Source organism: Mirounga angustirostris, unplaced genomic scaffold (assembly GCF_029215605.1).
Source record: "Mirounga angustirostris isolate CCGP_5_RB_7025 unplaced genomic scaffold, mMirAng1.0.hap1 SCAF_13, whole genome shotgun sequence".
Taxonomy (NCBI): domain Eukaryota; kingdom Metazoa; phylum Chordata; class Mammalia; order Carnivora; family Phocidae; genus Mirounga; species Mirounga angustirostris.
In genome coordinates this window covers 25,514,151-25,540,319 of record NW_026991721.1, presented here as the reverse complement: position 1 = coordinate 25,540,319, position 26,169 = coordinate 25,514,151, and the positions used below count along the sequence as shown (strand labels likewise).

The window sequence follows — 26,169 nt, the reverse complement described above, 5'->3', positions numbered from 1 at the left end:
GGGCTCATAACTCAAGAAATTCTGGAATAAATGGCCTCAAAGATGTGAAAATGTTGGGGTTCAGAGCAAACGGTCGAGGAAGAATTCTTGAGACACCTTCAGTGCAAGAAGGGGGTTTTATTAATGCACTAAGACAGGACCCATGGGCAGAAAGAGCTGCATTGGAGTCATGAGCAGTGGCCCATTATAGACTTTATAGTTGGGGAATGGTTAGGGACAGCATAAGTCTCTAAGGAATTTGGAAGCAAGGTTTCCAGAACCTTGAGGGGCTAGCTGTTGTTAGGAAAAGGTCATTTATTACTGTCTAGTAAAACTTTAGTCATGAGACCCTTCAGATGTGTATCAGAGGGCCATATGCTTGGAGGATGATTGCTAGCATATATGTTGGGGGACAGAGATAAAGGAAGCTTCCAAAGGAATGTTTATATGTTAAAGGAGGCTTACAGGATCTTGGAGATCAGGATAATGTTAAGCTCAAGTATTAACATCGAGACAGCTGAGTTCCTAGAGAAAGGTCACTCTGCCTGTCTCAGGGACTTGTCAATGGGCTGTAAGTTGTAAGCAAATTTAATTTTTTTCTTTTGCCTGTGTTCGCCACATCATCAAGAGCCCTTCATCCCTACCCTTCAACTCCATTCTAGATAAGGCTGTCTAATGTGGTGTCTAAATGTGGTGGCATCTCTTAGGAGATGGGGCCCCCCAAATGTGGGGTGACAATTGGGTAGAAGCCGTGGCGTGAAAGATTTCACCTGAGACAGAACAAAGGAGATAAAATATTGAGCACACAGCAAGGGAGAAGGCAAGGGAGTGGAGGGCAGGACAGCAGAGGAGAGACTGTGTGCCACGAGGCAGTGGGTGGGGGCCATTTTGAAAGGGGGAAGATGGGGAGGTATGGCGACGTATGGACATATGGAATTTTCCCGTTTTTGGCAACTGTGCCTAGTTGTAAGTAGCCCATTGGTCAGTTAGGGCCAATGGGTATTTTGAGGTGAGTCACCTGCTGGGCCTGTCTGGATTCAGCCAGGGGGTCTCTGTGAGCCTTTTCTACATTCCATCACTCAAGCCTGTTTGCCTAAAAGCAGGTTCTACATCTAATTCATTTTAGACACTTGGCAATGTCTTTTCCTGGTAGAGGCTTTTGAGCAGAAATCCTTCAGGCTCTCTTTTAAGATGAATTTCCATTTATTCATTCAACTAGTATGTATTAAAGTCCTACTGTTTGCCATTCTGGGTTGCAGCAGAACACATGACAAAGTCCCTGCCCTCGGGGAGCTTATATTCCAGTAGGAAGAAAAAGTAATAAACACCCGAGCACGTAGATGTTCAGCGCAGTGTCAGAAATGCTGTGGGGGAGCATAAAGCAGAGCGAGACAATGGAGAAAAACAGGAAGCCCTTTTTATAGGTTGGCCCCGGGAAGGCTCTTGGGGGGGGCAGTGACTTCTGAGCAGAGACCAGAAATGAGGGAGCTAGCCAGGCTAGCCCTTGGGGGAAGAGCATTTGGGCAGAAGGAACAGCAAGTGGGAGGGCCCAGAAGACAACGCATGCCTAGGGAGCTCAGAGAACATCAAGGAGACCCAAGTAGCAAGATGCCCCTTCTTGGCAAAGGTCTCAGCTTTGACTCCTTCCTTTGTTTCATCCCACACCTCATCTTTCAGCAAGTCCTGTCAGCTCTCTTCCAAAATATCTCTAGAGCTCGTCCATACCTTCTTTGTCCACCCTAATTCAAGCCCCTGCTGTTTCTCCTTACCTGGATTACTGCAAGAGCCTTCTAACTCACTTTCTGTAAATTCCAATCACATTTCTCCCATGCTTAAAATTCTTCAAGAGCTTCACATTGCCCTTTGAAAGCCCTCCAGCCTTCTTACCATGGCCTTCAAGACTATGTGATCGGGCGCCTGGGTGCCTCAGTTGGTTAACCGACTGCCTTCGGCTCAGGTCATGATCCTGGAGTCCCTGGATTGAGTCCCATATCGGGCTCCCTGCTCAGCAGGGAGTCTGCTTCTCCCTCTGACCCTCCCCCCTCTCATGTGCTCTCTCTCTCTCTCATTCTCTCTCTCTCAAATAAATAAATAAAATCTTTAAAAAAAAAAAAAAAAGACTCTATGTGATCTGGCTCCTGCCTGCCATTCTAGCCCCGTCTTCTGATACGTGGGGCTCCAGCCACACGGTTCATGTGTTAGTCAGCTCAGGCTGCCCTAACAAAGTGCCACGGACCTAGTGACTTAAAACAACTGAAATTTATTTTCTCACAGTTCCAGAGGCTGGACATCTAAGATCAAGGTTGGTTCCTTCTGGGGGTTGTGAGGGAAGGATCTGTTCCAGGCTTTTCCCCTTGCATTCTAGATGGCTGTCTTCTCCCTATCTTCATACTGTCTTCCCTCTTCACATGCCTGTGTCGGAATCTCCTCTTCTTATAGGGACACCAGTCATATTGAATTAGGCCCTACTCTAATGGCCTTATTTTAACTTCATTACCCGTGCAAAGACCTTATCTCCAAATACAGTTTCATTTGAAATTACTAGGGTTAGGACTTCAACATATGAATTTGAGGGGTTCACAATTCAGCCCATACCAGCCCACCTTTCTCTTTCTCAAATACTACAAGCTCTTTCCCATCTCGGGACTTGATCATAAGCTTCCCTGTGATCTTCACGTGGCTAACCCCTTCTCCTTCAGGTCTTCAAAATGTCACCTCTTCAGAGAGGCCTTCCCTGACCATCCCCATAGTACGAGCTGTGTTGCCCAAGTCATTTTGTTTTGTTTTATTAAGGCAAAATTTATATAGGATAAAATGTAGAGATCTTTAGTATACAGCTGGATGAGCATTGACACATGTATGTACCCTTATGACCACCAGTCCAATCAAAATATAGGACATTTTTATCACCTTCTGAAGGCACTCCGTCTACACCATGCCCCCCACTGGCAACCACTTTTCTGATATCTACCCTCATACTTTTACCTATTCTTGGACTTCATATAAATGGCATTATTTGGTATGTACTCTTCTGTGTCTTCATATAATGGCATTATTTGGTATGTACTCTTCTGTGTCTGACTTCTTTTGCTCAGAATTCCCCTGTGTTGGGACGCCTGGGTAGTGCAGTTGGTTAAGCATCCAACTCTTGGTTTCGTCTCAGGTCATGATCTCAGGGTCATGATTTCAGGTTTGTGAGATTGAGCCCCACATCAGACTCCATGTTCAGTGTGGAGTCTGCATAAGACTCACCTGCCCCTCCCCTCTGCTCTCTCTCTTTCTCTCTCTCTAAATAAATCTTTAAAAAAAAAAAAGAATTCACCTATGTTGTTGCATGTATCTGTCATTTATTTTTTTTTATCACTGAGTACTATTGTGTTGTATTCTGTTGTATAAATATACCACTATTACCACTATTTGTCTACCATCCTGTTATTGGACATTTGGGTTGTTTCCAGTTTGAAGCTACCAGAAAACACTACTATAAATATTTTCATATTTTATGAACATATATGCTATGGTCTGAATGTTTGCATTCCCCCCCCTCGATTTTTTAAAGATTTTTACTTATTTATTTGAGAGAGAGAGCAGAGCAAAAGAGAGAGCACGAGGTGGGGAGAGGCAGAGGGAGAAGGAGAAGCAGGCTCACCACCAAGCAGGGCTATCCCAGGACCTTGGGATCATGACCTGAGCTGAAGGCAGACACTTAACCCACTGAGCCACCCAGGTTCCCCCAACTTTTTTAAAGATTTGCATCCCCCCAAATTTATGTGTTCAAATCCTAACCTCTGATGTGTTGGTATTAGGCGGTGGGGCTCTTGGGAAGTGATGAGGTCAGAAGTGTGGAGCCCTCATGAATGGGATTAGTACCCTTAGATGAGAGACCCCAGAGATCTCCCTGACCCCTTCTTCCACCCCTTCCAAGGTCTGTAACCCAGAAGAGGACCCTCACTCAACCATGTGGCATCCTCAGACTTCCAGCCTCCAGAACTCTGAGAAAGACATTTTTGTTATTTATAAGCTAACCGGTCTGTGGTATTTTGTTCTGGCAACCTGAATGGGCCAGGACAATATGTTTTCATTTATCTTGGATAAATCCGTAGGAGTGGCATCTCTGGGTCATGAGGTGTACGTTCAACTTTTTAAGGAATGACAAATAGGTCTACGAGGTATGTGTGCTATTTGACCCTCCCTCCAACAGTATGCCAGTTCTGATGTCACTCCTCAACCTCACCAATGTTTGCTGTTATTAATCTTCTTAATTTTAGCCATTCCAGTGACTGTAAAATGATATAACCTCCCTAATTACTAGCGGTGTTGAGCACTTCCTCATGTGTTTATGGGACATGTTATGTATCTTCTTTTATTGATGATGACTGTTCCAGCCATTTGCCCAATTTTTTTTATTTTTTTATTAACATATAATGTATTATTTGTTTCAGGGATACAGGTCTGTGATTCATCAGTCTTACACAATTCACAGCACTCACCACAACACATACCCTCCCCAGTGTGCATCACCCAGCCACCCCATCCCTCCCACCCTCCTCCACTCCAGCAATCCTCAGTTTGTTTCCTGAGATTAAGAGTCTCTTATGGTTTGTCTCCCTCTCTGGTTTCATCCCTCCCTTCCTCTATGCTCTTCTGTCTTGTTTCTCAAAATCCTCATATCAGTGAGATCATATGATACTTATCTTTCTCTGATTTACTTATTTCACTTAGCATAATACCCTCTAGTTCCATCCACATCGTTGCAAATGGCAAGATTTCATTTTTTGATGGCTTCATAATACTTCATATATATATACCATATATATATACCACATCTTCTTTATCCATTCATCTGTTGATGGACATCTAGGCTCTTTCCATAGTTTGGCTATTGTGGACATTGCTGCTATAAACATTGGGGTGCATGTGCCCCTTCATATCACTACATTTGTATCTTTGGGGTAAATACCCAGTAGTGCAATTGCTGGGTCATAGGGTACCTCTATTTTCAACTTTTTGAGGAACCTCCATGCTGTTTTCCAGAGTGGCTGCACCAGCTTGCATTCCCACCAATAGTGTAGGAGGGTTCCCCTTTCTCCGCATGCTCACCAACATCTGTCGTTTCCTGACTTGTTAATTTTAGCCGATCTGACTGGGGTGAGGTGGAGCACTTTTTCATGTGTCTGTTGGCCATTTGGATGTCTTCTTTGCAGAAATGTCTGTTCATGTGTTCTGCCCATTTCTTGATTGGATTAGGTTTTTTTGGGTATTGAGTTTGATAAGTTCTTTATAGATTTTGTATATTAGCCCTTTATCTGATATGTCATTTGCAAATATCTTCTCCCATTCTGTCGGTTGTCTTTTGGTTTTGTTGACTGTTTCCTTTGCTGTGCAAAAGCTTTTTATCTTGATGAAGTCCCAATAGTTCATTTTTGCCCTTGCTTCCCTTGCCTTTGGCGATGTTTCTAGGAAGAAGTTGCTGCGGCTGAGGTTGAAGAGGTTGCTGCCCGTGTTCTCCTCAAGGATTTTGATGGACTCCTGTCTCACATTTAGGTCTTTCATCCATTTTGAGTCTATTTTTGTGTGTGGTGTAAGGAAATAGTCCAGTTTCATTCTTCTGCATGTGGCTGTCCAATTTTCCCAACACCATTTGTTGAAGAGACTGCCTTTTTTCCATTGGACATTCTTTCCTGCTTTGTCAAAGATTAGTTGACCATAGTGTTGAGGGTCCATTTCTGGGCTCTGTATTCTGTTCCATTGATCTATGTGTCTGTTTTTGTGCCGGTATCATACTGTCTTGATGATGACAGCTTTGTAATAGAGCTTGAAGTCCAGAATTGTGATGCCACCCATTTGCCCAATTTTTTTTTCCAATAAAACTTTATTTACAAAAATCATTGATGAGCCATAGTATGCAGAACCTGTTTTTATGCATAGAATTTGTGACAAATCATTACCATTTCCTCAAGTCTAGGCCTCAAACTGTAACTTAAACTTCCTGAAAGCACAAAAGCCCATGGTTCTGTGCAAAATATACAGTGTGTTTTAGGACTGTCGCCAATCCTGTCATAATGCAGTGTTTTAACTTTGAACAGTTGCCTATTTTTTATTTATTTATTTTTTTAATAGTCATTTCTTTTATGTTATATTAATCACCATACATTACATCATTAGTTTTTGATGCAGTGTTCCATGATTCATTGTTTGTGTACAACATCCAGTGCTCCATTCAGTATGTGCCCTCTTTAATACCCATCACCAGGCTAACCCATCCCCCCACCCCCCTCCCCTCTAAAACCTTCAGTTTGTTTCTCAGAGTCCATAGTCTCTCATGGTCCGTCTCCTCTTCCAATTTCCCCCCCTTCATTTTTCCCTTCCTGCTATCTTCTTTTTTTTTTTTTTTAAACATATAATGTATTATTTGTTTCAGAGGTACAGGTCTGTGATTCAACAGTCTTACACAATTCACAGCGCTCACCATAGCACTTACCCTCCCCAATGTCTATCACCCAGCCACCCCATCCCTCCCACCCCCCACCACTCCAGCAACCCTCATTTGTTTCCTGAGATTAAGAATTCCTCATATTGGGCGCCTGGGTGGCTCAGTTGGTTAGGCGACTGCCTTTGGCTCAGGTCATGATCCTGGAGTCCCGGGATCAAGTCCCACATCGGGCTCCCTGCTCGGTGGGGAGTCTGCTTCTTCCTCTAACCCTCCTCCCTCTCATGCTCTCTGTCTCTCATTCTCTCTCTCGCAAATAAATAAAATCTAAAAAAAAAAAAGAATCCCTCATATCAGTGAGGTCATATGATACATGTCTTTCTCTGATTGACTTATTTCACTCAGCATAATACCCTCCATTTGCCCAATTTTTAAATTGAGTTGTCTTTTTGTTCTTTATGTATAGGAATTCCATATATATTCTGGTTACAAATCCTAGCATTTTCTCCTGGTCCATGATTTGTCCTTTCATTAGGTGTCTGATAGAAAAGTAGTTTTTAGTTTTGGGTTTGTTTCTTTTTTTTTTTTAAGAGTTTATTTATTTGAGAGAGAGAGAGCACAAGGTGGGTGGGGAGGCAGAGGGAGAGGGAGAAGCAGGCCCCCCGCTCGGCACAGAGCCCAATGTGGGGCTCCATCCCAGGACCCTGAGATCATGACCTGAGCCCAAGGCAGACCCTTAACCGACTGAGCCACCCAGCACCCCAGAAAACTAGTTTATAGTGTTGATGAAGTCTTAGGGCTATAGAATTTGCTCCAGGACCAGGCAGTAGGACTGAGCTGTGTCCTGAGCCATGTCCTGTGTTGGAATACTTTCTAGAAAGAAGGTACTTGGGGGTCCCAGCAGGGCTGTCATTTCCTTCAGGTTTGTTCTGTAGTATTTCAAAGTGAAGCTGAAGTCACATGGATACTTAGTCCCTGTGTGAGTCATCCTGGTGTGCTCTTTTGAAAAAAACCCTGAAAGGGTCACAGCTTCTCACTCTTTCCGGTAGGCACCAGAGCTCAAGCCCCAAGTGGGTTCAGGTGTGCAGAAGAAATGGCCTTAATTTCTTCTAAATACCTGTGGACTTTGCTGCTGAATGATGAAATACACTAAGAGTCCAAGATCTTCAATATGTGCATATCCTCTGACCCCATAATTCCACTTCTAGGGGTTTAACCTGAGGCTGAATCCATGGTTATGTGCAGAGTGTCATTCACAAGTGTACTTATTTCGGCTTTGTTTCTACAGCAAGATACTAGGACATCACCTACAATAGGGGACTATTACATATAGCTTGAAAACTCCATATAGCAGAATGCTATGAAATCATTTAAAATTATTCCCTAAAATACATATATTTACTGGCAGAGACATTTCACAATATTGTATAAAAAGGGTTTCGAGATACTATATACAGTCCCATTTTATAAAAAACCTTATATATGTGTATATATATGCGTACATATATATGTATGTATGTTTGTATATTCTGTTTATAAAAGCATGACCCAGATGGCTCAGTTTGAGTGCAGTGTCAACAAAAGTAATTTTTAAATACTTCTATTCCTTTACTTATATTTTTCATATACATGAAGGTGACTATATCATGCCCAGTAAGACTTAAAAAATTCCCTTAATTCCTCTCCCGTTCATGTCATAGCTGCTTCTGCACCTCTCTCCAAAATCCCACTTAAAAATCCTGCAGCCGACACCCCTTCTGCCTGTTTGTTCTCCTGTACTTCCTATTTTCCATCACAATAGCTGGAGAATCTGTGTGGCCAATGCTGGGCCCGCGTGTGGAAGTTGGTGGGGGGGGAGGGGGTTGGCAAGGCTCCGGCATTGATAATCCTTCTATTTCATATGCATAGAAAACATGTGGAAGGATATGCACAAAGGCCAAAATGTTAACAGTAGTTATTTCTGGCAGTAGGATTAGAGTGGATTTTAATTATCTTCTTTTTGCTTATCTGTGTTTTCTAATTTCCTACCATGATCGGACATTCCCTGATTAATTTTTTAGAATTTTTATTGAAGTCCATCTTGATTAACTTATAAATATAGTTTTTTAAAAAAAATAGTTCCCCAGTACTTCAGGAGGTTGGAGAAGCAAGTATGGTAAACTTCAAGTTAAAGAGGTTTAAAAATAAATTCTCTGTCCCAGACACAGCCCCCAACATTATACCCAAGTCAACCATCAGCCAACACTGGGAGGAACTCCCCCTTTTTGTCAAATAAAAGCAAAAGGTATTTTCAGAAATGTGCAAATTAGAGAGAAAGGCTTGGGGCAAGTTAAGCAAGTTAAGCCAGTATAGACATGATATGCCTTATCTGGAAGATGGGTACAACCATATGGTCCTCAGGGATGGGTGAAGTGACACATGTGGAAAACCCAGGACAAGGCTGGGTCATGACAGGTCCTCAAGTAGATTTGAGCACCTGCTATGTTAAGTTCTGTCCCTCATCAGATGAGTCTTGGTTCCAGCTTTGGGCTCAGCCCTGGATTGGAGGCTGTGGATATAAGCCTAAGACACAGGCTCAGCCCTGTAGGCACTCCCAATCTATGGAATGAGACAGATAACAACAATTATGATAGCAGCTAGTAATTTTTAAATGCTCATGTGCCAGACACTCTTAGAAGAGCTTTATATGTATATATTGATGTTTTCCATCTTTCTAGGAGTCTATGAGATTATCTCAGTAATTATTTTATAGTCTGTCCTCCTGGTCACAGATGGTCTGTTTGTCCTTCTGTCAAAGCCCATATCTGCAGTATGGTAATCTATCTGTTTAGATATGTACAATGGGTAACAGTTTGGGGCTGGAATCAGACTCTCTGGGTTCAAATTCCAGCTCTGCCAATTACAGGCAACATATTCAATACCCCAATTTCTTCACCTATAAAATAAGGACAGTCAGAGTTGCTACCTCATAGGTTACTGAGAGAAAAAGGGTGAGGGGCGCCTGGCTGGCTCAGTTGGTAGAGCACGCAACTCTTGATCTCAGGGTCGCGAGTTTGAGCCCCACATTGGGTGTAGAGATTTTAAATAAGTAAACTTAAAAGAAAAAAGAAAAGAAAAAGAGTGAATATATATAAAGCACTCTGGACAGTGTCTGGCACATAAACTGTGAATAAATGTTATCTGCTATGATTATTGCTGTTGTCTTTGTCGTTTGGCTCCTCCTATAGACTGGGGGCTTCTTGAGGGCTGGCTCACCATCTTATTAATTGCTGTATCCACAACTCCCAACCCAGGGCCTCGTTGAAATAATAATTGTCTATTAAGTAAAAGAGCAAATGTATCACTGCTCACATGTTTCAAGGTGGGGAAGGAAGTTGGGCAGGGGTATGAGTAGACATGAGATTACTTCATGAGTAGACATGAGATTCCCCCAAGAATGATGAAAGTAGGAGGACCTCAGGCCTTCCTGGAGCAGATAGAGTCCAAGAAACAGTAAATGTGAGAACCAGAAGGTCCTTCCCAGATCAAAGTTCAGCTCCCCCATTTGACAGATGAGGAGCCTGAGGCTTAGGGAATGAATGTGTCAGGAAATGTGGGCTCTTTATCCTAACCTCAGGTTCTACCCCATGGGCAACTGGACAGAATTTCTTATTGGTTTAATTTCACAAAGTTTTTTTTTAATATGCTAAGTTCCTAAGAGACAGAGGTGAAATGGGCTCAGGGAGCATCCAGATTTGGGCAAGACAGACATTAAATAAGCGAATACAAGTGTGAGGAGGGGGAAGCCCAGGGTATAATGACAGTTTGTCTTGTTTCCATCGGTAGACGTCAAGAGACTGAAAAACCAAGTGAGAACAGTGGGAAAACAGGAGGAGGCTGGAGCAATCCTGTTGAGGTCACTTGGGGTATAACTCTGGACCCTCCAGCTAAAGTGAAGCCCCCTCCCATACGAAATGGAAACTCTGGGGTGGGAAGCAGAGGTTGACTTCTGCTGGGGTGTTATGGGGTGGACGCAGTGGGAACCTGGAGAAAATGTCTCCACCTCATCATCAAAGATCATATTTCCCCCACCAACCTTAGAGAACCCCCAAGCTGGCACAGTCCCGCCCCAGGGCTCCTGGAAGAGTGGCAGAGCAGGGAGTTAGTTGTTGCTAACAAGTATATTTTTGCCCTGCTTAAGGCACAACTATAAATTACATAATTGATCCACCAATATGACTGGAAATGCATAGGACAGCTCAGGGGTGGGAAAAATCATAGCTTATCCCAGTGTCATTAATCTTCCACCTGGGAGTAGTTTAGCATTAAGCATCCATTATTTATTAGGGAGACGGGGATGTAGGGAGGAAGGGCAGTGTTTGGGTAGCAAACAGCGTTGACAGGGAAATGTAACAGGCAACATGGTGCAGCAGGATGTGGGGGGGACGGGAGCTGGGAGAGCTAGACTGTGCCACAGCCACCCCTGGGTGACTTGGGAGAAGTCACTTAAACCACTCTGGCCTTGACCACCTCATCTATAAAATGGGGCTTGGATTAAATGGTCTCCTAAAGTCCTTTCAGGGTTTGAAATTCTGTCCAAAATGTTCTCTGCATTATGAAGAAAATTTGTTTTCAGAAGTTGCATTCACGGGGCCCCTGGGTGACTCATTCGTTAAGCGTTTGCCTTCAGCTCAGGTCATGATTCCGGGGTCCTGGGATCAAGCCCCGCTTCGGGCTCCATGCTCAGCAGGAAGCCTGCTTTCCCTCTCCCACTCCCCCTGCTTGTGTTCCTTCTCTCGCTTTGTCTCTCTCTGTCAAATAAATAAATAAAATCTTTAAAAAAAAAAAAAGTCGCATTCACTACCCTAGAAGGTGTCATCAAGCCATCAGGGAGCACATTTCCAGGAGAGCCATCTCAAGTCTTTCCCTAAAGATCCCCAATTGATAAGAGCCCCACGAGGGCATGCACCCAGATATGAAATGTTTTTGAGTTTGTTTATTGGGGCAAAAGTAATTTTGCATTCTACTCCATGACCTATTTTTGCTTGTGTTCCTATAAAAATAGTATTCTCAATTCTTACTGTAGATGTTTGTTGATAAATCTAGATTTGAAAGTTGACAGAGACCCTCATCTTTTGATCTTGAACTACGGCGAAGCCTTAACTCTGGGTGATAAGATTACAGGGAATGTCTCTTTTCTTCTTGGTGTTTTCTGCATTTTCTATTTCTTCTCTAATGCACTTGTATTAATTTAATACTAAAGGAAAGTGAGTATGTCTTCAAAGTAGGAAAAATAACAAATTTCTGACCTTCCGTGTATAGATTTTAAGGGGAGAAAGACTTCCCTTTATGAATGAGTTCCCTGGCAACATTTTCTTGTTGTGCTCTATCTCATATATCCGAGAGGCTTACACATAGTAATTACATGAGAAACAGGTGCAGTTGAATATGTAAAAGTAAAAATAACGATAATTATGGTGACGATGGTTACCACTGTGTTTCACCGTATGCTATTGTTCTAAACTCTGTACGGATCATCATATTTAATCCTCGTAAGACCCCTGGAGGCAGATGCTACTATCCTCACTTTACAGGTGAGGAACTCAAGTGATAGAAAGTGAAGTAACTTTCCTGGTTAGAACATCGTTTATGCCCTGTCTTCTGTCTTCTCAACACACCTTTTAGATCTGGCCTTGCTGTAACATCTGTCCTCTGCAGCAGGAGCTTGACCTCCCCGTAGCGGTCCCTTAGCTTTTACTTCTGCCCTGAGGCTTCTCTGTCTCCGTTCCATGGGAGCCCATTGTACCCATCTGGTACCTGCACAGATCTCAGAGTTCAAGGACACTTTCTGGAGCAACTCTTGACTAGTGGGGGATGAGAGCTGGTGGACAAGATTTTGTTATACAGTCCTCAACCATGTTCTGCCTGGTTCCTTGGCGGGGCGGGGAGGGGGTTCCCAAGGGGAATTAAGCCTCAATTGCCCACAGCAGTCACTAATTTAGTGCCTGCCCTTGATTGGCTTTTTTTTTTTCCTTCCCCCAATTTACTCATTCTAGGCCCGGACTCCCATTCCCTGGAATTGTTTTCCAAAATAAATGATCTGTATATAAAGTATGTCTCAGGTCCTGCTTTATGGGAGAACCTAAGCTAAGACATTGCCCCAAGGTTTACTCAGCTGTTAAATTGTGCCACCCAGGTGGGAGAATATTCATTCTCTGTAAAATAATAATAACCACCCAGAACCAGGATATAAATACCTAAATCTTTTTAAATGGGTGCGTGTGTATGGAGAAGGAGTTTACACGCACACCCCGATAGGCTTGGGAGTGGAATAAGTACACCAAAGTTTAATGGTTTTTAGATTTTTTTTCCCTCTTACTTATCCATATTGTCTAATTTTGCTAAAGTGGTAGTATGTCACTTACGTCATAGATGGAGAGCAGGGTGGCAAACTGATCTATGCTGATTTATTCTCACGGAACCCTCACGTTCTAGCCACGGACGTGCTTGAGTGAATGTGGACTAACTACTCCCCCACAGCCTTACTCTCAGGCTATCATAGACCCAGACACAGGCTGACTTCTTAAATAAGCATTCATTAGCAGGCAAGCATGAGACAGTCCATGCAGCCTGCTCTGGAAGCTGATGATGTCCCAGCCTCTGCCAACCTAGGTACTGCAGCTGCCCCCTAAGTGAAAGGTTCACTGGAGGAAGGCGGGAGAACATTCTAGATCTGTTGGTCTCAACCCTGAGCAGGCAGGAGAGTCTCCTGGAGGGCTGGCTAAAGCACAGGTTGCTGGGCCCTGCTCCAGAGCTTCTGATTCAGTGTGGAGCCCACTTTGAGATCAGTGTGATCTAGTGGCAGGATTTTGTTGCTTTCTCCAATAAAACTGGCATTGGGCAGCCAGCGATTCCCTAAATGGCTGGACACAGGACCATTTAGAGAGTCTAGAGTCCAGAGCATCAACCATTGGGGTGTAGACTACCAGACGCTCTAGATTCTTTTACCTAAAAGGCATGAGGGTGGAGAATGTCTCTAAGTGGTTTTAGAGAATATCATTAATGCCGTCAATGAAAAGCCATTTCTCATCATCCTTACACCAGTTAGCAAAGCCTGCTGCATCGCTGGAGCTCCAGAAAAGTGAAGCCACCTGGAGAGCTGGCAAGTGGCCTTCCAAACACAGTGCTAGCTGACCACCCCTGTGGGGTGGATTCCTGGATAGGGCAGCGAGGTGCTAACATAAATGAGCACTACACCTAATAATAGCAGAAGTCCAAGCTGAACATTTTTTTTAAAAAGATTTTATTTATTTATTTGACAGAGAGACACAGCAAGAAAAGGAACACAAGCAGGGGGAGTGGGAGAGGGAGAAGCAGGCTTCCAAACAGAGCAGGGAGCCCGATACGGGGCTCGATCCCAGGACCCTGGGATCATGACCTGAGCTGAAGGCAGCCGCTTAATGACTGAGCCACCCAGGCGCCCCCAAGCTGAACATTTTAAAGTGCAGACAGCGTTAAGGGGAAGGAAAGTTCATTAACAAATCAATGGGCTTGTGTTTGATCCCCCCCCAGACGGAGCCTGAGATCATAGAAGAAACCAACATTGACAGAGTGAATGAGCCCCGGGGCTACGGCAGGTCAAGGCAGGTGAAGGGCCACTCGGAGACGTCCACGCTGAGCTCCCAGCCCTCCATCGACGAGGTCCGGCAGCAGATGCACATGCTGCTGGAGGAGGCCTTCAGCCTGGCGTCCGCGGGCCACGCAGGCCAGGGCCGGCACCAGGAAGCCTATGGCTCAGCACAACACCTGCCCTACTCGGAGGTGGTGACCAGCGCTCCGGGGACCATGACACGGCCCAGGGCAGGAGTGCAGTGGGTGCCCACCTATCGCCCAGAAATGTACCAGTACAGTCTGCCTCGGCCGGTAAGTCAGACGTCCCACCCACCTGCCACCAGCAGGTCAGCTCTGCCCAGCATGTTTCCAAAGGGGGTCTCAGGGCGGGGACTTCTAGGGATAAACCAGCTGGGGATTTGGAGACAAACTTTTCTGGGCTCTCATCCCATCCTCCACCCATGATCCAAGCCTAAACCCATGGGCACAAACACACAGGAAGCCCTTACATCAAACCGTAATACACTGTAGAATGAATTTCCTTTCGACTACCCCTCCTGTAAAGGCTTGACCTCATTCTTCATGCACTGGTGGTTTCCTGCACTTCCAAGTGTGAGGACCCATTTTATTTATTTATTTTTTTTGTAGTTTTTAATTTTATTATATTATGTTAGTCACCATATAATACATCATTAGTTTTTGATGTAGTGATCCACGATCCATTGTTTTCGTATAACACCCAGTGCTCCATGCAGTACGTGCCCTCCTTAATACCCATCACCGGGCTAACCAATCCCCCCTCCCAACGAGGACCCATTTTAAATGTCAGAACACATTGCAGAGCTTCGTGTTAGGGGGCCATGGGCCTGATGGTTCAGAGCAGAGGCTCTGGAGGCGGGTCGTTTGACTCCGAGTCCCTGTTCCGTGACTCACTAGCCTTGGAGACATCACTTAAATTCTCTACAGGTGAAATCAACAATAAAAATAACCCACTTCCTAGGGTTGTTGTAAAGATTAAACGAGTCGATCTATCTGAGGCACTCAGAAGAATGCCGGGCACACAGTAAATGCTACAACAATGTTGGTCGTGCCTATTTCATTTGCTGGTAAGTGCGCTTCAGGATTGGAGAAAGCACCCAGTGACTGAAAGCTTCCATGATTTAAACAAGAATTTTAATTAGTGTGCATTTCACTCATTACCACAGCATCTACAGATACCTTTTTAAAAAGATGGATAAACCGTGGACCATAATAAATGATGCATTGCGTGTGTATAGATTTCACCCTGGTAATAGTCTACGCCCTATCCCGAGGGTTACTCATTAATAGAGCTTTATAAATTGTCGTTGTGATGTATAATAACATAACAAAAGCCAACAGTTGTTGTTTTACTTTTATTAGGTATTGATCATGTATATGTGTATGCTCTTGATCATGCTACTACAAATAAGGACCACTGAGGCAGGTAGTAGTTTTATCCCTATTTTACAGATGAAGGAACTGAGGTTACACATGTGTTCAGGTCCCACAGCCAGGAAGGGGCACCGCTGGGACCCAGAGCCAGGCGGTCAGCACCAGGGCCCGTGTTCTTATCCAGCATGCTGTTCTCCCTTGTGCAATGTTACAATACGTCCTCATCCATATTATTTCTTTGCAGGAGACTAATTGGGACACCTATGGGCTTGTGGACCCTCGTGATAATTTCATGCCCCTACCCGCCACGGTCCACACTACACACAGGCACTTAATACATTGCGACTATGCTGTGCAACCACATAGCCTGCACACTATTGTGAATTTCCTTATTGTTCTCCTTTGCTCCAGATGCCCCCTCTCCTCCAAGTCACTGAGATGTCTCCCCTTGACCCTGCTCCTCATCCCCTCTATCAGTTCCCTCTCTTTGAATGTCAGAGTCTAGCCTTACCTTTCCCATTGGCTAAGCTTTAGCAGGAGAGACTGAAGTTTATTTCACACAGAACCTCGAGGGTGGGGTGGCCATGTGTGTGTGGGACCATCGTCTGCAAGCGTTTGTCCTTAGGTTGGCAGGTGCAGAATTTCTATCTTGTCTATTCACTCCATGGGGATCAGCTCCTGGGAATTTGACTCACACTGATTAGGCTCCCAACAACTGTTTTATTAAGGATTTGAACTTAGCAACCTGCAGTGAGAAGTTGGCTGACCACATGGGCCAGAATACTTACGTTTGCTGGTCAGTGTGATCTTTCATTAAGTAAAAGCCAAGCTGAGGAAAGTAAAACATTGTCAGAAGGAGAGCTAGTTATTTTTGGAGCTTTCTTCTTCTCCATCTGTGATAGGCAAACCTGGAGAGTACAGACAATGAAGGACAAAGGGTAAACACCAGCCATCTTTTTTACATCCCATTTTCTGAGGTACGGGTAGAATACAATGCAAAATTCTTAAAACAGTCTTTAAGCTAAAATAGAAGACTTTGGGGCAATGCCCAGGTATCAGGAATCTGAGTCTGTCTCCACCATCAGGGAAGTTTGCTGGACATGTTCAAGAAGCACTGCCTTCCAAAAGGGTGTCAGCAACTGTGGGGCCACCACTGGCCATGCTCCCATCAGCTGGCGTCCCAAACATCCTTTTTTCAGAAAGAGAAAAATTCTCACCAAGCCTTACAAATCCATCACCTTTAAAAGACTTTCCTTTGGCCATGATGTTACAGTTTGCACAATTATAGTTTTCTTATTGTCCATTAAATCGGTACCCACCTTTATGGGGAAGAAGGGGTTTTTCTTACTGAGATTTAGAAAACACCCGAATCTTACCACATTTATACGCAGCTCTTAAGTGTCTGTCCCCTGGGAAGAGTCACCTGTATCCGTTCTGTATTGATTCATACTGACTTCAGTTTCGTTGGCTCATCCTTCTTGACCTCCATACATTGACCTCATCCCTGGACTTGCCCTCAGCCCGGAGTAGAAGGGCACACAGCGGCTGAATGACCGTAGCCAGTGGCAGCAACTCTGAGCCTCCGATTCCTCAGCCATGAAACGGTGGTGATAAGAGGTCTTCAGTGAGGATGAAGTGGGCGTTCATGGAAAATGTTTAGCACAGTCCTGCACCTGGGGAGCACCCACTACTTGTTTGCTGATATTAATCAGAGGGCTTCCGATGAAGCTCAGCCCCTCAAATTGCTCGATCAATGGTAGTCATCATTGTAAAAATATTCTGCCCTTTTCACTGAATTCCACTAGTTATATTCCTTCTCCTGACAGTTCCAGGACTACATCTTTTCCTCCTCATGCTCTGTTGAATTCCTTCAAGAGCATGCTCCAGGGGGCCCCAACGGAGGGTCCCAGAGAAGCTTCACTTCTGTTGAAAGATGATTCTCAACAGCTGGACCCCTCTGGCTGGAGGCCAGACTCTGGGGATCCATAGAGAGATCCAGTTTCAGAGAGAAAAATTTAAACAACCAGGAGGATCTTCCAGCCGCTGATGGAATCCATGTCCATGGTGCTTCAATTTAACAAAACTATCTAAAAATTTCATTGTGGGACCTATGAAAACCTAGATCATTCTGTTCGTTATAATTTGGGGTTAGCAGTGGTGCCAGGAAGGGCAACAACATCAGCTTCTAGGCTTGAAAAACAAGGCCACCGAAAACTGAGAAAGAGCTGAGAAATAACACAGCAGAGAGATGGGCCATCAGACCAGAACACTATCAAAGGCAGTTCTCTTGTTATGAAGACTTCCTCTTTTTTGCCAACACATGTGGTCCCTATTTTCATAAAAGGAAAAAATAGCTAACAATACACAGTAGAAATAATGATTCTTACCCGAGTTCTTTGCCGAGCCCCCTTGTGCTATGACAATGTGGAAATCAATAGAAAAGGTGGCGACTGAGAATGATAACTATGATTACTTTTCAGCTTCCCAAAAGGAAGCTCTCGGAGCTCCGCCGGAGGATAATTGGAAGCTGGTGGTTTTCGATGAGCTAGGCCAGGCTCATGCCATTTATATCATGGCAGCCTGGGACTTCCGCACTGCAGTTTGGGGGACTCTTGATCATATTTCACCCTGGAATCTGTGACGAGATTGGACTTGACACCTAAAGACCGATCCAGTTTCGCCGGCAGCCCTAATGAGTCTGTGTCAAGTGGAATGAAAACATCCTTCAGCCTTCCTGTTGGTGTCAGAGGAGGGGATTCAGAGAAAGGTAGTAGGGTTAAAACAGCCTCTCCACTAGAGGCACTTGGAGGAGACTCAGATCTCCAGAACGGCAGAGTGTGATCTCCTCATAAGGAAGCTGACCCTGAGAGGATTTTGTCCATTCCTATCACTGCCGCTTATAAGGGAGACATCTCTATTAGGATGAAATCGAGAATTTCACAGCTTTTCTTTTTTCCTGTTTTCCCCTCAAAATCAAAACAAAACCTCTGTTGATGAGATAGGCAGACCTGTCAGATATGAGTCTGCAAACACCACAACACTTGGGTTCAGGAAATAATTACATTTCTTATGTTTCTCCGAATCCGATTTGCATCTGTTCTGAGCTCCCATCTGGTCAGATGGGTGGGAAATTCAGTGTCAGTTTTTACTGGGCCCTCTCTGCCTCTGGTTGCTCCAAAGTCATTGGCGGCTTGAGGCAGTCGGAACGCCGGGAGAGGGTCTGTCCCTGGCACTGTTGGTGGGGCGCTGTCCAACTCTTGGGAGTCCTTGAAGCAGGTCACACTGTCACACTGTCCTACAGCCTTGGTGTGGGGATCTTTGCCTCTGGACTGCCCTGAGGAAGCCCCCTTGAAAACCAGCTAAGTACCCAACATCCAGCAACAGCATACCCCTCGAAGCTTAGAAAAATCACTCAAGTGAGTAAAAACCACAGTTTATCCAGGAATGCTGCATGGGAAGGGAGAAAGGGAAGTGTAGGCGATGAAGTCTGAAGAATACTTAGCCCACAAAACTCAGGGGGTGCAAGACATATACCTTTCTTTATTTTTCTCTTTTCCATGTGCCAAAGGCTCAATTTCAGTTCAGGGTCTCCCTCCCTACCCATGGGTTGAGCTATTGCAGGGTCCTACATGGTGCAAAGCATGGTGAAGGGGTGGGAAGTAGGCATCAGAATCTGGTTTCAGTTTGTCCTCATCTAACTACTCTGGCTGGTGTCCCTGAGAAGTCCTTATTTCCATCTAATCTCCAGCTGTTAGTCCAGGAGGAGCACAGCTGGATCCTGAGCCTCCTGTTTGCAAGCTCTGTCCAGACCCCTCCCCTCTCCCTGCCATGCTTGAGTATGCTATTCTCCCTCTTTGTCTCTCTCTTTCCCCCTCTATCTCACTCTCACACACACACACACACACACACACACACATATCCTATCCCTCTCCCCTCTCTAGCATCTTCCTCATATTAGCCTCTCCCTCCCTTTCCCCCAGAGCGAGGCAGGACCTAGAGCCCCTTCTCCAGACCCATCAGCATCTAAGCCCTCTGGCTTCCCTCCCACTCTCCTCCCCTTCCTAACCCCAGGGTGTTTACCTCATCTAGGGGCAGAGTGGTCTAAATGTACCTCTCTTCTTCCAAATCTCTTCTTTCAGCATCAACTTTAGGCCTTGAGTGCTTTAGCGCTTAGGTTTTTGATATTCAAAATCCTAAATTCAGTAGTTTTGGCTATCGAAACTCCAGTGAGAACTGGCTCTTGGGCCATCCTCAATGGTTGTGGCTCTGGCCTTCCTTCCCTGGGGCAGGAAGGTGGGATACCCTTGCTGCTTGGCATAGGGGAAGGGCCCTGGATTCCAGGAATTGTGGGGAGAAAAAAGTGTTAATTACTACAATTACTATATCAAAAGATTACCCTGTCTCAGAAGGAAGTGATTTTACTTATGGAGGACGTACTGTGTGCCAGATGTTATATTAACACATAAAAAGAGTCTTTCAGGGGCGCCTGGGTGGCTCAGTCATTAAGCGTCTGCCTTCGGCTCAGGTCATGATCCTAGAGTCCTGGGATCGAGCCCCTTGTCGGGCTCCCTGCTCAGCGGGGAGCCTGCTTCTCCCTCTTCCTCTCCCCACTGCTTGTGGTCCCTCTCTCGCTGTCTCTCTCTCTCTGTCAAATAAATAAAAATTTAAAAATCTTTAAAAATAATAATAAAATTAGTCTTTCGAACAGCCTTTGGTATGGGGGCCTAATACTGTTAACCACCATCACCTGGTGAGAAAGTAGGCCCAGACAAGGCAAGTTGCCCAAAGTCAAGCAGCTGGTAAGGATCAAGCCAGGATTCAGCCCTGGATTTGTCTGGTTTCAAACCCATGCCCTCTGTACCACACCACCCTTAGCTCAGGATTGCAAGACAGCGCCCTAAACTGGCTATGGGACTTTAGACAAGTCAGTTTACCTCTCTGGGCTTTAGTATCCCCCTTGCTTAAGGTAAGGGGTGTGGTCTCAGTGTCTCCTGCTCTCTTTCTAGCTTGAACCTTTTATGAGTCCCGAGGCCTTGGAAGCCTTAGATGTGACTCTGCCAGCAGCTCCTGGTGAACTGACAGATGAAGATGAGCCCTGGGTTTTCACCATGGGGTTAGTCTTCAATTGCCAAGTCCTCTGTTTTCAACTAAATAAGAACTATCCTTCTGGAAGACTTTGCTTCCTACACCGGGATGTAAAGCTATTTATAGGCCCACGTGGACGCCTGTTTTGCCTGGTGCCGTATTATTACTAGCGGGTGTGGAGAGATTGCTGCATCCACTCTGCCCCGGGGCTGGCTTGCTGGTACTGGATAAAAGCCTCCAATGAGGGTGGGCTGACTGACTGTGGCCTGTCAGTCCTCCTTCCCCCACCAGTGCAAAGCCTGAGACCCTTTGACCTGTCCCTCCAGCTGCAGGCTGCCCCCTTTGACCTGTCATCCCTATTGTGCTCCTCTTGAGGTTGATCTTGACCACATTCGTCCTTCTGGATGGATGCACATGCACAAGGAGGGGCCAGCACACAGTGGGTCTCACCTGGGCTCACTCTCTACTAGGATTTCTAGAGAGGATGGCCTTGAGCTGCTCCCATCACCCCTCAAGGACATCATGACTGAAACTTTGAGCAGACTATGTAGTCACCTTTTTCCCTTCTACTCTGACCACCAAACTTCTAAGCCCAAAGAGTGGCCTAGTCTAGTCACATTCAGGCTCCTTCCACCTCAAAGACCTCAGGCCTGTTTACAAAAACTGCCTTCTGTTCTGAGTCTCTGATCTCCTTCCTAGCCAGAGGGCAGGTATCCCAAAAGATGGTGTCCTTGGGTGCCAGGCTGGGTCCACTGTCATGGAACAGGGAACTTGGAACCAGGCAACAGTTTTGAGCAATAGCTTCCAGTGAAATCCCAGTCACAACGCAGCCAGCAAGAAGCCAAGGTTCCAGATACATAACAAGAGAAACCGGAATGTGAGGGCTTAGAAATCTGGGGAACCTGCACAGAGGGAGGGAGGAAGACACTAGGAGAGGTCATTCTCTCAGCCCCCAAGCAACAGGGCATGGGCTCTCCTTTTTATGTAACCCCTGTGGCCCCTGAGGATACAGCCCAAAGGCAACTGTCTGATCTCCTGTTCAGTCTTGCTCGTATCTGGAAAGATCTTCCAAAGTAAGGAATTCCCTTGGTACTTATCAAAACTTCAGAATTTTTAATCCATTCTTTGGTGAAGTGCTACAAGACAGACACAGGCATAAAAAGGCTTTTTCTTGGCTGGAAAACTGTGTTGAGCATAGAATAAGGCTTCCAGGGATCAGGGATAAAAATAGGTCGTCTCTCTCCTCTACCGAGTATCGTGAGAGAGGCCAGAAGAGGGAAGAGGGGCTATAAACCCCTTTCTCTATTTTGGGAAAGGCATGTCCTTACTTGATGGTTTATTGATAATAATGGAGTACAAGCTGGAAGGACATCCAAGATTATGATTTTCAAACTCTGCAAAATCTTAGAGTTCAGGGAGGTCCCAGGTTGTCATCATGCTGGTAAGTGAAGGGCCAAATTCACCAGCACTGCCCCCCCCCCCCCCGCCAACTTCAACCAGAGAAGCTCTGCTTTAATCTGGTTGTGTATTCAGATTATGTCATAATGATTTCATGGCTCTAGAAAAGTTTGCTTGGAAGCCCATGAGCTAGTCCAATGCCTTATTTCACAAGGAAAATGAAAACCAAACAAGCAAAAAATGAGGGGCAGAGAGACTGAATGACATGCCTACAGAAAGTGAACGGCTGAATCAAGATGAGAATTTGGGTCTCCTGACTCTGATTCACTCAACATTCATCGAACAAGTACTTATTTAGCACTATTAGGTGCAAAGCATTTTGCTTCATAAGGTCGGGGTACCATGGTTGCTGAAACCCAAGAAGTTTAGGATCTAGTGGAGCTTCAGAGTTTGGTTCCCTGAATATGACCTTAGCATACATTGTTGATTGATGCTCAAAAAATGGAAATGCAGAATTTGTAGCTTTCCAAATTGATTCAGCCAGTACCTCTAGATCTGGGCAAATGTTTTCTTTCATTCTTGTTCTGGAAAGTTAGCATTGCTGATACACTCCTAGGCTGACAGTTATTTTCTTTGAGCACTTTGCATTCCATGGTCTTCTAGGTGATGTTGAGAAGTCCAACATCAATCTAAATGTCATCCCTTTGTAGATGATATGCCTTTTCTCTCTGGCTGCTTTTAAGATGTTCTCTTTGCTTCAGCAGTCTACCATTTCAGTACAATGTATCTAGGTTTGTGTTTTATTTATCCTGCTTGGGATACACTGTACTCCCTGAACTTAGTAATTCATTGATTTTATCCATTCTGGAAAATTCTTAGTCATTGCTTCTTTAAATATGGCCTCTCTTCTTCTCTGGGACTTTGGGACTTTGATTAGCTGCATGTTAGACCCTCTTACTCTGCCCTCCATATTTTTTTACTGCTCTTTTATATTTTCTATCTCTTTATCTCCTTGGTAATTTCTTTAATTCCATTTTCTAGTTTATTAATTTTCTCTTCATCTGTGGCACATCAATTACTTTTTGAGTGTTGAGTGTTTTCTTTCAGTAATTACACTGTTGAGTGTTTTCTTTCAGTAATTACAGCCCACTCAACACTCAACAGCCCCCTGTTCCCCTAGAGCCCCAGTTAGTCTATCTCCGATGTTGTGTTTTCTTTCAGTAATTACATTTCACCTCTAAAAGATCTATTTGTTCTTTTTCAAATCTTCCTGATCATTCCTGAGAGTATCTCTGGTCATTTATTTGTTACAAACATTTTTTACCTTTTTGTTTTCTGTTTCGTACCTAGAAATTTTAAACTCTTAAGTCCTTAAAGATGTAAATCTGTTGTTTGTTTTTTTCTCCTGTTTTCACCTATGTTTTCTGGTCTTTGATTATGAGCTCCTGTCTGCTTATCTTAATCTGTGCCATTCCTGAGAGCCTGGGTTAGGGAGATCGCCTCCAAAGAGGACTTACAATGGCTCCTGCCTGAGCCTGGGAGCACAACCAGCCCCTTGCAGGTTGGTTGTATCTCAGTTCCACTTGCCCGCGCCGTCTCCCCCCCCCCCCCCCGCCGCCCCCCGCTTGCCTGTCCCAAGGCTTGATCTCTTAATCGTTTGCCAACATGGTGCTTGACTTCAGGCAACCCCACCTTTCATATTTGCATACTTCTATTTCTATCTTTGGTTTCAGCTCATGGTTTTGTTTTAGTTTGCTGAGATGTGGGGGGGGGGGTAGGGTCTTTGAGGTTTCCCTTACATCTTGCAATTCCCGAAGTGCATTAAGATGTATGTTTCATCTAGGATCTAGTTGTTAGCTCATGGGTCGGCCCTTACCAGTATGTAGTCTGCCATAATGCTGCAGGGCGGAAGACCTCATTCAGTTCAAAGAACCCTATTTATGGATTCCCACTGCTGCTCTTTTTGTCCTGATGCCTTCAGGCTTAAAGTCTTGTCAGCTTGTTCCTCAAGAGATCTAGCAGGCATGATACCTAAAGAAAAAGATGAATGAGAAGCACAAGTTAAGCTTTGTCTTCCCAGAGAGCATTTCTAGATTTTCTCCCACTAAAGGAGGCTGTGGCCTGGCTCTCTGATCCTGTCTATCTCTGACTGTTTTCCTTTTATCCCCTCACGTGTTGATCAAAGTCTTCACTTTTGTGATAGTTCCAATCCTTTATCTTTGAACAGTGCTTTATAGATTGTGAAATGCTTACACTGACTTGCCTGATCTTCTTAGCCCCCTTTGGTGCAAGGCATCCTTGTCCCCATTTTAGAAGAGGACAACAAGGCCCAGAGAGTCCACCTAACTTGCTTAGGGACATAAAGTCTATTTATCATCAAACTAGGACCTCCACCCTTACTTCCTGACTCTAAACCCATTGCTTTCCCCCCATTAAACGTGCTTTCTTTTGAGCGAGAAAGTAAACTGCAATCAATGATTCACTGTTGCAGGCACGAGGATAGAGCTGACAATAAAGCCCCTGCCCTCATTATACTCTAGCTGGTGGCAGATAATAAATAAGCAATGATATAATACCAGAGAGTGACAATTGCTGTGGCAAAAAATAAAGCAGAATATGGAGATAGATTAACTGGGGCTCTAGGGGAACAGGGGGCTGGCTGAACGAGATGGAGGGAGGAACCACAGGAAGAACTGGGAGACAATGTCCCAGGGAGAAGCAGTAGCATGTACAAAAGCCAGAGGCAGGAAAGCACTAGATCAGCTGAAGGACTCCATGACTAAGGTGGCCCAGGCACAGGGGAGCATGGCAGAGGTGAGGTAGAAGAGGGGGCTGGAGGACAGAAGGAAGAGCAAAGGGCAGAGTTGGAGGAAGGAAGGAAAATCTGACCTGGAAACCTGCTTTCCTTTTTTTTTTTTTTTAAGATTTTATTTATTTTTTTGAAAGAGAGAGAGCACAGGTTGGGAGGTGGGGGCAAGGGGCGAAGGGCAGAGGGACAAACAGACACCCCACTAAGCACAGAGCCTGACACAGGGCTGGATCCCAGGACCCCAAGATCACGACCCAAGCCAAAGTCAGGCGCTTAACCAACAGAGCCACCCAGGCGCCCCCTACTCTCCTTTTCAGTAAGAAGAACCTGTGTGTTGACTGACACTGCGTTTTAACACATCCTCCTCTCTTGCTTGTCTCTTTCACAGGCATACAGGTTTTCCCAGCTTCCTGAAATGGTCATGGGCTCTCCCCCTCCACCTGTACCTCCCCGGACTGGCCCCGTGGCTGTTACTTCTCTCAGGCGGTAACACATTGCTTTCTGGGCTTGTTTGCAGTGTCTGGAAAGGATCTGGTCCCGTGTACTCTGACCCGACGGTTTTCCTTCATTGCTGCCCCTGAATTCAGGGTGCATCACCTGTTCTGACAACCATGTGTCTGGGGTGCCCCGAGGACCATGAAGGAAGTGGGAGCACAGGGAGGGTTGACCAACTTTCTTATCATTTGAAATGGAAAGTTCTACAGGACTTGAAGAACCCAAGGGCAACCAACCCATACCCCGAAAGCCTCATACCCTGACCTTCAACATCTGAAAATTATTCCAGCTCAGTCCACTATAACGGCCACCTCCAGTCTGGGCAACTCCTGGCACCTGTGTGTGGGCCCAGAAGTCCCTTTGTCGTTTAGGGGTAGTGTCCAAGAAGCTAGGGAGTGGCATGTCTGGGCACCCACCCTAACTCCTGACTCTGAAGACAGGAGGCTGAGAGCACATGAACTCAGATATGTATAAAGAGATGAACTCAGATAGAAAGCTATAAGTCAGATATGATAAAGATACTGTCTTTGTTCTGTAACGATATGACAAGCCCATGTTTCAAACAAAAGTAGGCAAGAAATACAAAATCCATGAGCACTGGGAGATGCTGGATAGGCGTCAGGTCCAGGATTAAAGAAACAAGTGTGCCCTGGGATAGGGATAGGCCAGTGCCCTGGCCCTCCTACCCCAGCCTCCCCCGCTCCAACATGCTAGCCACACTCTACCTGGGGACCACAGGTCTGACCTTTGTGAAAATGGTGAAGAAAAATGAGTTTCCCCCAGAAATGACCCTGCCTTCATTTCCAGTGGTTTAGAACACCAAGCTGTGTGTAGACACCTGCTCTTGACTGCAGTCGAGCTCAGGGTGGGGTGGGAAGCTGCAGACCAGGGTTCCAGCCTAACCTGCTGTGTAACCCTAGGCAAGCTGCCTCAACTCACTGGCCCCCATTTCCTTATCTGTAAAATGAGG

The 26,169-nt window shown here is 45.2% G+C and overlaps 1 protein-coding gene across 1 annotated transcript in view; it reads left to right on the top strand.

Annotated features, from left to right (window-relative positions):
- The window catches only part of KIAA1549L (KIAA1549 like), a 117,015-nt gene that overhangs the window by 82,037 nt on the left and 8,809 nt on the right, over window positions 1–26,169 (top strand). Inside the window, 2 exon segments of the mRNA XM_064576691.1 lie at window positions 13,961–14,311; window positions 25,093–25,190. Of these exon segments, the coding sequence (XP_064432761.1) occupies window positions 13,961–14,311; window positions 25,093–25,190 (449 nt within the window).